Genomic DNA, 12,372 nt, shown 5'->3' on the forward strand with positions numbered 1-12,372 from the left:
TTCATAAACTTTAATTATTCGGTTGTCCTTTTTATATAATAAAACTAATACAAAGCTTCCTTGGAAACAGGCAATTTCAAGTTAATTTAAATAGAAAACACTCTTCCGTTTAAAATATAACATCGGGGGTACCTCAAGGGTCAGTATTAGGTCCATTATTATACATTACATATGTTGCTGATTTTGCAAAAATATGGAATTGTGCAATGTTTGGCGATGATACCGCTATTTACAGTTCAAGTAAAATTGGGTATGAAATTGAAAATGACTTGCAACATACTCTAAATAAAATTCATGATTATTTCATAGCATGGAAAGTAAGTCTAAATGCTTAAAAAAACACAGGCAAGAAAAGCCTGTGCTTTACCACTTAATCTGCTAAAGATAAATAACTGTGATATCCCTAGGGTTGATTCTGTCAAATATATGCATATTATATTGGGTAGCTCAACAGTCCGTTGAGAACTAGGGCCTAGTGACTTACAACTCTCAACCATTCATGTGTGCGAGTACTGTTGTCAGGGATGGAGGGGACCTATAGTTTTAAGCCGAATCCGAACGGCTAATTTTGAGAAAGCACTTTTCATGACAAGAATTAGTCAATTCCTCCAAAGAGGCAGTACACGTGAAAAAACTTTAGGTGGCATAGGCAGGGATCGAACCCAAGACCTCTGGCATGACAGTCCATCGCCACCATCATGCCACGGGTACTACTACTACGTACATTTCTTTATTTCTCAAATTATTAGGCAACTATAAACTTCCACTGATTTTGTTGTCAAAGGAAATTTTTACTTGTACAGCGTCTTGCGAGGAATTGACAAATCCTCCAAGAGTAATTCTTGTCATGAAAAGTGCTTTCTCAAATAAGCCGTTCGGAACTGTAGTTCCCATCCATCCCTGACAACAATACTCGCACACAGGAATGGTTGAGAGTTTCTAATTCACTAGGCTCCAGTGGCGTCTTTAAGCATGGGCCCCCAAATCTACCAACTCAAAATGAATTAATCCATACAAAAATTACAGTTGTGTTCATAAAAATAGCAGTGCTAGTCACATTTTATTAGTTTGTCAATTATTTAAATAACGGAAATTCGTATACAAAAATTATCATGTTATTTGATCTAAGGCGCCTTCCGTTTTCATATTAGAGACTTTTAGCTTAAAGTTATACTCTACTTTTGCCGGTTAACACACAATATTTCAAACTCTCTGGATATAGAGTGTTCATAAAAATAGCAGTGGTTTTGATTTTATAATTAAAAAGTGTTAAACATTCAATTTTTTTTTATTTTTCGGTAAGTAAATGTTTTAATATTTAAAGTTTTAAGTATTTCTTACATACTAGCATATAAAAAATTAATAAATATTAGCTCAATAGTAAACAATGGGACGGTCAAGACAATGCACCGAAGAAATTCGAAAACTTATTAGAAAACAGCGTTTCGAGGGATAGACCTACCAAAATATTCAAAACATCCAAGGCTGCTCAGCAAAAATAGTCAGTAACGCCTTAAAATGGCAAAATAAACCGAAAACGCTAGGCCCAAAAAGGATGACTACTGAAAGAACTGACAGAAAAATTATTCAGTTATCAAGAGGAACCCCTCCATAGGCTCTAGGATAATAAGAAATGGATTTCAACTGTCTGTTCGCGCTGTCACAATACGAAGACGTTTTTATAAGCGAAGTTACCAGCCCTAAATCCACGCAAGGTACCATTCTTGACGAAAAGGCATGTGTCAAAGAGAATGGAGTTTGTTAAAGCGCATAGAGAATATGTGAGAAGACTCTAAAATGCAGCATACTATCCACGGTACACTATAGTGAAGCATGGTGGAGGAAAAATTATGATATGGGCTTCCTTTTCATATTACGGGGTCGGGCCTATTTATCCTATGGGGGTATAAGGGATGCAACCGAGTATGTGAAAATTCTCGAGGAGGTTATGTTACCCTATGCTGAAGAGGAAATGCCGTTGGTTTGGGTATACCAACAAGACAATGACCCAAAGCATAGGTCAAAAAAGGCAAACCCATGGTTTGCGCAGAAGAAGTTATGCGTTATGGAGTGGCCCGCTCAATCCCCTGACCTTAACGCCATCGCAGATTTGTGGGGGATGTTAAGAACGCAGTTCATAAAGCAAAACCTTAGAATTCGAAAAAATTGTGGGAACCAGTGCGTGATTCGTGGAACGGAATACCAGTCGAGAGGTGTCAGGTTTTAGTGGACTCGGTGCCACGTAGATGCGAGGCATCATAAAAAACAATGTTTATGCAACAAAGAACTAATTTTAAGCTAACATTATTTTTATACTTTCATATAACTTATTACAGCTTTTCTTACTTCTTACATAATAGGTATTTAAAAAATGGTTTTACTATAACAAAGGTAACAGTAAAAAAACGATAATATACTTATTTTCTGTTATTATGAATAAATATTTTAGTTTGTTATTAGAAGTTTAATGAAATATATTTTAACGTTGATATTGAAGGCTTTTATGTTTTATTTAGAGACCACTGCTATTTTTATGAACACAACTGTATATCTAAAAAAAATCAAAACAAATATAAAAAAATAAACTTACATAAAATTAAAAATATGAGAATTTAACCAAAAAAACAATACAAATTATCAAAAATCAACAATAAAGAAAAATTTTCAACTATTGAAAGTAAATTAAAAAAAAATCATAAAAGTATAAAAAAACATCTCTTTTATGTTTTTTTGTTAACCTTTTTAAAAAGCAAAAATATAAAAAAACACACACACACACAAATTACCAGGCCTAATCTTGGGATTTCCGAAAAAAACGAAATTTAAAGCAAAAATTGCCTCAAAATTTTTCTTTTTATTTCTTTCTTTAAATATCCAAAAAAAATTCAACGAAACTAAAAGAAACGAGATTTTGATAAAAAAAAAATCAATTTTGTTTGCTGAATGAAAATCAACACAAAACAAATCATTTAATTATTTTCTGAGACTTTGGCATCACTGATAATCGAAACATCAATCTCTGACACTTGACTTTGACACTTCACATGTTTTTGTGTTTTTGTTGGTTCTATTTTTCTTTTTGATTCATCAGTTAAAAAATAATTCAGCAAAAGCAAATTGATAAAAAATATTATTCAAAGTAAAATTTTAACATTTTTTGAAATAAATTTCCAAAAATTTCACAAAAATATATTTGAACTCTTTCAGGTAAACACAATTAGAGATAAAACGATATAAAAATGTCACGACACAGAATAGTCCGCACGATGGACTTCAACGACGAATACGATGGCTACGACGATGTCTATGGCCATTCTGTCGACGACGACACCTGCATATCGCCAACAGATGCATCACAATGGTTGTTTGATCGCGCTCGTGGACAACAGAGTATGTCGGCTTTTATAGCCAATAATCGGGATATCGCCGAGGAAGACGAAGGTGGACAAGACGACGAAGAAATGTACGAAAAATCTAGAAGGGACTCGGAAAGCTTCCAGATGCCTGTGCTAAATGACATGGAACAAGCAAAGCTAGTGTCGTGCATTGACGAGGTACGAAGTGTGGTTGGTGACGCTGTCTCGGAGAGAAGAATCGTGGAGTCCTCGATGAGGTTTGCCTACGACATCACAAAGATCCTCGATGAGATTCTGAGTGAAGAAAGTGAGAAGCCAGCTGCGAAAAAGGAGAAGATCACTCCCAGTGTTTCATCGAAGACGGCGGCCAAACCCAGTGGAGTGGTCTTGGAGAAAAGACCAGAGCCAGTGCCAACTGTGGCGGTGACTGTTCTTCAAGTTCCCGAGAAGGATATTCGCCGTGGGTTTGAAATCAATTCACCCCAGTTCCAGTCGCCAGCTGTTTCAGGGAGAAACACTCCAGAGCCAAATAATGGAGAGACAGATGGTGCCCGTGGAGCTGGAGTTTTCAAAGTGTCCAAGGAACAATCTCAGAGGAATGCCCAACAACTGTACACCAAGGAAAGAGCCGACGAGAAGCCTCACTTCCATATGATCGTCATTGGTCATGTGGACGCTGGCAAGAGTACTCTTATGGGTCACATCCTGTTCGACACTGGAAACGTATCTCAGAGGGTTATGCACAAACACGAGCAGGAGAGCAAGAAAATGGGCAAACAGAGCTTCATGTACGCATGGGTTCTCGATGAGACTGGCGAGGAACGCGCAAGGGGTAAACAGATTCAGTATTTTCTGATTGATGTGGGAGTTATTAATCATTTTTCTTTGTAGGAATCACGATGGACGTTGGAAGCTCACGTATTGAGACACCAAACAGAGTTGTCACTCTTCTAGATGCTCCAGGTCACAAGGATTTTATCCCGAACATGATTTCCGGAGCTACTCAAGCTGATGTCGCTCTTCTCGTTGTGGATGCGACTCGTGGAGAATTCGAGACTGGATTTGAACAAGGAGGACAGACCCGGGAGCATGCCTTATTAGTCCGCTCACTTGGAGTGAGCCAACTCGCCGTAGTCATCAATAAGATGGACACAGTCAACTGGGCCAAGGAGCGCTTTGACGAAATCGTGGGCAAATTGTCGGGCTTCTTAAAGAGAGCTGGATTCCGAGTCTCAGATGTGACATTTATCCCTTGCTCAGGGCTCACCGGTGAGAATCTCACCAAGCCCGCTACCGACCCTGAACTGGTGTCATGGTACACCGGACAGTACCTTCTCGATGTCATTGACAAATTCAAGATCCCCGAAAGAGCTATTGACCGTCCCTTCCGCATGTCCGTCTCGGATATATTCAAAGGCACCGGATCTGGACTGTGCATCTCCGGCCGCATTGAGACGGGCGTGCTGTGTGTCAACGACAAGGTCCTGGTCGGTCCGAGTCGTGAACAGGCTCTAGTTAAGGGCCTTTCAATCGATGAGGCTTCAAAGCTCACAGTTTTCGCCGGTGACCAGGTGTCTGTGACTCTAGCTGGAGTCGACATCAATACAATCAATGTGGGATGCATCATTTGCGATCCACAGAATCCGATTCCGGTCACTTCTCGCTTTCAGTGCCGCATCTTGGTGTTCAATGTCAAGGTTCCCATTACAATCGGGTTCCCAGTGATTATGCACCACCAGTCGCTCATTGAACCTGCCACAATAATCAAACTGAATTCACAGATCCACAAGGGAACCGGAGAGGTAATCAAGAAGAAACCACGTTGCTTGGGCAACGATTCGTGTGCAGTGGTGGAAATTGAGACAACGAGGCCAATTTGTGTTGAGAATTATGCAGATTTTAAGGAATTGGGAAGGGTAATGTTGCGAGTGGGTGGGGTGACTATTGCCGCTGGGATGATCACAAAGATTCGATGAACATATAGACTGGGATTTCTCTGCTGTTCTTTTTGTTACTTCGCTTAGTTGTAAGACTTTTATCTAACTAGTATATTATCATGCAATTAATTTAACGTGTTCTTTAAAATGGGAATCATCAAGAATCAAGAAAAATGATTGTGAAGCAATAAATAAGGCGACAATTCTTGATTTAAGGATTGCAAATAAATTGGACACGTTAATGGCAAAACGATGGTATTTTTCTTATTGGTTTTTATATTAATTCGGTTATTTATTACCGCGACTCAGGTGTGTGAAAACCTCAACCTACTTGGCGTGCGAAACTGGAGACAGCTACATAGCTAGGGACCGAGCTGGTTGAGGCCCAGGTCCACCCCGGACTGTAGCGGTAATAGTAATTCGGTTATTTATGAAGAAAGATGTCAAAGAACTTAAAACTATCACACCATTCCCAAAAATACACTTATTGGAGTTATGAGCTAATTTGACGCAATAAAGAAATGGAAGGGACTACATACCTTGACATGAGAAAGCCTTTATCCAATGTTCCCAAATTATTTATATATCAACACACATCAACAAGAAGAAGACACTTTTTTTAAAGATTTAATTCACTTTCAAAAACAACTTAATTTATGTGAAAATAAACACTTAAACATGAATGAACTTGAAAATTAAATATTTACGTTTAAATTTGTTATCCACAACTTTATAAATAACGGAATTTTTGCCAAAAAGTATGCAATGAATTTGGGTAGATTTTTGTAGAATGCGATTTTGCGATGAAAAAACATCGCACCTTAAGTCGGAAACATATTAAAGAAAGAAATGTCAATCAGAAAACATTTAATTTATTTTGTTCAAACAGTTGTCAAAAAAAAACTAATGATTTTTAAATTTTTCGATCAGATTGGACAGAGTCGGAAAGAACACTACAATAAAATTTTCATTCATATATTTAACTTTTTCATGGGCCTACTACTTTGCAGTCTAGTCATCTGTGTATACACCAAATTTTACGATGACCTAATGGCTGAAACACAAACACGCTTCAGCTTCGTCTGCGTAGCGTTGGGCCTACTTCGAGGTTCCTTTGAATGACACTTCCAATATCACATAACTAAAATGGCTCTTCTGTCATTAGCATCTGTTGTTTTTTCTCAAAATAAAAAAAAAATATGAGTTTTGAAATCAAAAAACTTAAATTCATCGCGGAAATTTATCACTTCAAAAGCAAATGCATTTTGTTTGTTGACTTTTTTTACAGTACAGCTGTTGAGTTGTCCATTTGGGGTCACATTACGTTATTTTCCTTACGATTGTCAAATGAATCGCGATTTTGGAGTTTCATTGTGATAGCACGTATTGAATTCCTGTGGCTAAACTCGTAAGTGTCAGGCGAAGCCGAAGCTGAAGATTATTTGTGTTTCAGCCACACCTTGTTTGCTTTATGCAAAACCTTCCAACAAAATATTATGTATGGAAAATAGACTAATTTAGGTAATCGTCACTTTTGAAGCTGTCATCTTTTGACACTAGAGAAGAAAAAACAATGTCATTATTGAAAAGTGAACAGTGTCAATCTCCTCAACGCTTTCTCCGCAAAAATGGTCAACATTTAGCAGCCACAGCTCTTAGGTCACAGTTTTTTAAGAAATGTTTCCTGACCTTGACATTTTACAGTTTTTTTTTTTTAAGCAAAGGGTAAAATGAGATGTAAGTCAATTCATTGATTTTTCTTAAGTTCTCATATTTGTGGTATGCCAAGGAGACAAGTTAAAGTCGTTTTTATTCCAAAAGCTGGAAATTCCAGCCACGTTAACCCTAAAGACCTAAGACCTATCAGCTTATCATCATTCTTTATCAAAGCTTTTGAACGATTGATCGATATCCAGTTAAGGGCAAGTATTGATAAGTCCCTCCTTTCAAAGGCTCAACACGCCTACAACAAAGGGAAATCAGTTGAAACGGCTTTACACAGTACGGTACGTACAATCGAATATTCCCTCCATCATAAAGAGTACACCTTAGTTGCCCTTTTAGATATAGAAGGTGCATTTAACAATGTCGACGCATCTGCAATTGCACGTGTATTGACATCTCTGAAGGTAGATAAGTCGATCATCGAATTGATTAATCAGATGCTGATAAGCAGGATTATCATTTCAAAACTGGATAATTTTACTGCACAAAAGGGTGTCAGCAGAGGTACGCCACAAGGTGGTGTCCTATCCCCTCTCCTCTGGAACTTAGTAATAAATGAATTACTAATTACTCTAGAAAGAGAAGGATACAGAGTGTTGGCTTATGTGGACGATGTTGCTATTGCAGTAACGGGTAAATATCGCAATATACTAAAAGAACTCTTACAAAACGCTTTAAATAAGCTCATCAGATGGGCAAATCGGTGTGGACTAGGCTTTAACCCACAAAAAACCGACCTTGTCCTCTGCACAAGAAAATATAATATCCCACTCATTGAACCTCCCCCCTCATAAACGGTGTACTACTAAAATTCTCTGAGCAAGCAAAATACTTGGGTCTCATTTTGGACAAGAAATTAAGTTGGAAACCTAATATTCAAGAGAGAATAAACAAGCCCACAGTTGCCCTGTTCTCCTGTAAAAAGGCCATTGGTAATAAATGGGGCCTACAGTCCCGTATTACACACTGGCTACATATCTCGGTTATAACGTCGATCCTTACCTATGGAGTAGCGGTATTGTGGACGGCGCTAAATATAGCGACAAATCGCGATAAACTCAGCAAAGTCCAACGAAAAGCCTGCCTGTGTATGCGAGGAGCACTTCGCTCTACCCCCTCCGCCTCACTTGATGTTCTGTTCCATCGTATACCGCTGGAGATTTTCAGCAACCAAACGGCTACTAATACAGCCATACGGCTTCAAGCCTCCTCTCTGTGGATCAATAATGGAATTGGCCACACCACTATTTTGAACTCGTTCAGAACTATAAACAGATATATTGACAACACCATACCCCATCCTCAGTTTAATAACTATAGCTTCAAAGTGACTTTTCCTCTCAGGTCTTCTTGGGAGAATACATCATTTTTGAACGATGATCCTCTAAACAGACGGATCAAAAATGGACGATGGGGTTGGTGGAGGCGTTTACTCAGATAGACTAAACTTAAGTCTCTCCTTTCGCCTACCCAATCATTGTAGCGTGTTCCAAGCTGAAATCCTGGCTATAAAAGAAGTCCTATCATGGCTTAGAGAAAACGTTATATCAACTAATGATAAACGCATCTTCTCGGACAGCCAAGCTGCGTTAAAGTCCCTAGAATCTGTCTCACTAACAGCCCTAAATTGTCGATCATCGGAGGAGGACACGAACTCTCATCTTCTGACATTATTTGTCTCCTACGCTTCATTCGGAGCTCCAATTGGTTATACGAGTTAAGCTGATCAACTGATCCATGTGGTATAACAACATACCATACTTTGGTCTAAGTGTGTTGGTCTTCCCAACTAACAGCCACTTTAACCTATTTCAACCATCTTTAAGAACACACCATTATTAAAAAATCATCCATAAGAAATGTTTGTAGAACTTATCGCTTATCGTACTCAGTGGAATTGTTTCGATATTTGCAAGTTGGATCTGTACGTCATGTGTATTATTTTAAAGTCGGTTACTCGTAAAGCCCGATTTCGGACTTGAAAAACCTACGTAGCAATTCCACTTAAACTTTCCTAGTAAAATTGTTCGCTTTTTTTCTCATGATAAACTATTGAAACTCGTACCCTATTATTTCTTGTAAACTTTTCAATACGTTATCATTAGAAATGATTAAAGCGCCAGTTATAGCTATCATTGGTTTTCATCATTGAAAACAAACATTGGAATTTTTTGGCAGGTCGTTTATAACTTCCATCAAAAATTTCTGTCATTGAAAAAAATTTCCTAATGGAAAGCCACCGACAAATTTTTACTGACAGAAATCTGTCATTGGAATTGTGTGAAATTCGAAACCAAATTAGTGGAACGATTCGTTTCACTTTTGAACATAAAAGTATCAGCTGTTCAAGAAAATGAATTTATGTTCGGAAAATAGAAAAATACATTTTTAGAGAAAAATAAGGGAAACACAGTCAAATATCAATCCAAAAATTTGTCCGGATACATTTCAATGATAGCGCCTCCTCCGTTCAATCTCAAGGGTTTGGGAGATATGGGAAAGACGATAAGTTCATTTGTGGAGGAGAATAAGTTTGAAAGAAAATCTCTCGTGGAAACTAGCAGCGGGCTAGGAAAATTTGCGCCAAAAAATTCCACAATGTGGGAATCGTTGTTCCAGTGAATAAAACCACAACAGTGGGCTATCGCCCCTTGATGGACATCAAGAAGATCCTCAGTGCTTTATACAAGCCAGGCGAGTCCTCAAAGGAAGAAGCCAAAGAGATAGTCATAAAGAAATTGCAGCCCATCATAACAGCTTCAGTGATCTAAAAGAGTGTGATTTTGGTACGAATCTGGAACTAGGAATTGAGCTTTTCTGCTCCGCCAATAAGCATTGGTTTCCATGCGCTCTACGTGACCTAGCCATCTTAGCCGTTGGACTTTTACTCTTCTGGCTAAGTCTACGTCGCTGTACAGCCCGTACAGCTCGTCGTTCCATCTTCTCCTCCACTCCCCTTCGATGCATACGGGACCGTATCACACGAAAAACTTTTCTCTCCAAGCGACCCAAGGTGCTTTCATCCGCTTTTGTCATGGTCCATGCTTCTGCACCGTATAGCAGGACGGGGATGATAAGGGTCTTATATAGCAACACTTTGGTCCCTCGAGAGAGGACTTTACCACTCAAATGCTTTCTTAGTCCAAACAAACAGAGGTTAGCATGAGCTATTCTACTTTTGATCTCAGCGCTGGTGTTGTTTTCTGCGTTTACAGCGGAGCCTAGGTAGACGAAGTCCTTGACTACCTCAAAGTAACGTCTGTAGATTTTGACGTTTTGACCAAGACGTCGGTGTTGTATGTCCTTTCTTGACGACAGCATGTACTTTGTTTTGCCCTCATTAACAGTTAAACCCATTTTTGCCACCTCTGCCTATGTCAATGACGTCAGCATATGCTAGTAATTGGACAGACTTTTGAAAGATAGTGCCTCTAGTGTTGACGTGTGAGCTCTGCACTATTCTTTCAAGCACGATGTTAAAAAAATCATATGACAGCGCATGACCTTGTCAAGAAAATTTTTGACATCGAAAGGTTCTGTTAATACTGAGGTTCCATTCATCGGGCATGCTTTCTTCCGACCATATCTTACAGATAAGTTGGTACATGCTCCTAACCAACTTATCTCCAGCTGCTTTAAAGAGCTCGGCATTCAAGCCATCCGCTCAAGCGGCTTTATTAGACTTCAACTTAGATATGGCAATCTTTACTTCGTCTAAGTCGGGAGGACGGGATTGTTGGCTTTCGTCGTCTATGTTAAATTGGTCATCATGCCTGACAGCGGAATTCAGTTCGTCGTCGCCGTTATACAGTCTGCAGAAGTGGTCCTTCCATATCTTCAGCATTGACAGCGGTTCCAATATGATGTTTCCACTTTCGTCATTGCATCCTTCGATTCTAGGTTTATGTACCTGTTAATTTCGTTTCACCTGTTAATAAAACTTTCGAACTTCATTCCTGCTTTTAACCTCTCAACATCTTCGACCGCACGCTTCTCATGCCCTCTCCTTTTCCTTCTGAGCAGTCAGCGTTCCTCTCGCTTCTTCTGTTCATAGAGCTCACGAGCAGCTCTCGTCCTTTTATGCAGCGCCGCTTTGCGTGGCTGCATTTGCCTGCCGACATTCCTCATCAAACCAGGGGTTCCTTGTTGATGGCTGTTTGAAACCCAGCACACTAGAGGCGACTTCTCTGATTGCATCTTGGCACTGTTGCCACTGGTTTTCGATACATTGTGTTGGCGGCAGAGAACTTCAAGAGAGGTTTAATTGTAACTCGGTCGGAAAAGGATTTGGCGATCTCTGGCGATTGTAGCCGTTCGACGTTGTACCTTCTCCCAGCTCCACCCTGTTTTGCCTTGGGTCTGGAAATCCGAAGTGCTACCTTGGCTACAACGAGTGGTCCGAATCGATGTTGGCTCCTCGGAAAGTTCGTACATCCATAATGCTGCACGGGGAGGTGAGAGCAGGAGTTGATAGACAGAGGTTGGTTTTGAGAAAAACCTGTGGACGCTTGTGTCCACTTGAATGCACATGTCTACCATTTGAACATTAAATATGTACACGCTTTGTTTTTTTTTTAAGAATTTCATTTATATATCCTTTTAATTGTGAAGATAAAGAATTCAAAGTGCATTTTGACTCCAATTTTAAGATCATCGAAAAACACTGTGTATCTTATTATAGTCCCTTTTTTCCTTTTTAAGCCATGTTTTCTGGTTGTCCGAAAAAAAATGTTTAAAAGTTGTTTAGTTTTAATTGAATTTATTTCATTACACATTCGTTAAGGCGGCAACACTTTGACATCATGTCAAAAGGCATTGACATACTATACATGGACTGCTAGTAGCCAACTTCACGATGGTTCCACTTTTAACGGACAAAACACTAGCGCAAAGAGGGCTATGCGGAAAACTTGTGTAACATTTACATTTAATACTCAAAGCGCACAGTCTGCTTCAGCCTCTGCTTCATTTTGCACGAACTGTCAAAATTTTTTAATAATATGTAAAAAAAAACACCGCATCGTTTGTCTTCCACAAATTATACTAGATGTCAATACTTTCTATGTCAGAAAAAGCTTATCTCAAATAAATACAAACAAATGTCGCTAAATATTCCATAACTTTTCTTGCCACTGTGCCTGGAAAGGCTAGTGTAGCTAATTTGAAGTGGAACCATTTTTATTCAAATTTTGTATGGAAAATTCACACCACTAGTAATCCATGCATAGTATGTCAATGTCAAAAGGATAAAGTACATTATAGGAAGGAAAAAGAGTTACCACTCTTCCAGTTTTCAATATTGACATAAATTGGCCTTCCTACAATTTTCTGCACTATGCAGATGCAAATCCAGT

At 38.9% G+C, this 12,372-nt stretch overlaps 1 protein-coding gene across 1 annotated transcript; it reads left to right on the forward strand.

The window, feature by feature from the left end:
• Nucleotides 1-3,020: 3,020 nt before the first annotated feature.
• LOC129947348 (protein HBS1) lies at nt 3,021-5,543 on the forward strand. Its single transcript, XM_056057873.1, has 3 exons — nt 3,021-3,139; nt 3,208-4,188; nt 4,248-5,543. The coding sequence occupies exons 2-3, from the start codon at nt 3,240-3,242 to the stop codon at nt 5,330-5,332; spliced, it is 2,034 nt and encodes a 677-aa protein (XP_055913848.1). The 5' UTR covers nt 3,021-3,139; nt 3,208-3,239; the 3' UTR covers nt 5,333-5,543.
• The last annotated feature ends 6,829 nt before the right edge of the window (nt 5,544-12,372 follow it).

The sequence above is a fragment of the Eupeodes corollae genome, chromosome 2 (genome assembly GCF_945859685.1).
Source record: "Eupeodes corollae chromosome 2, idEupCoro1.1, whole genome shotgun sequence".
Lineage (NCBI taxonomy): Eukaryota > Metazoa > Arthropoda > Insecta > Diptera > Syrphidae > Eupeodes > Eupeodes corollae.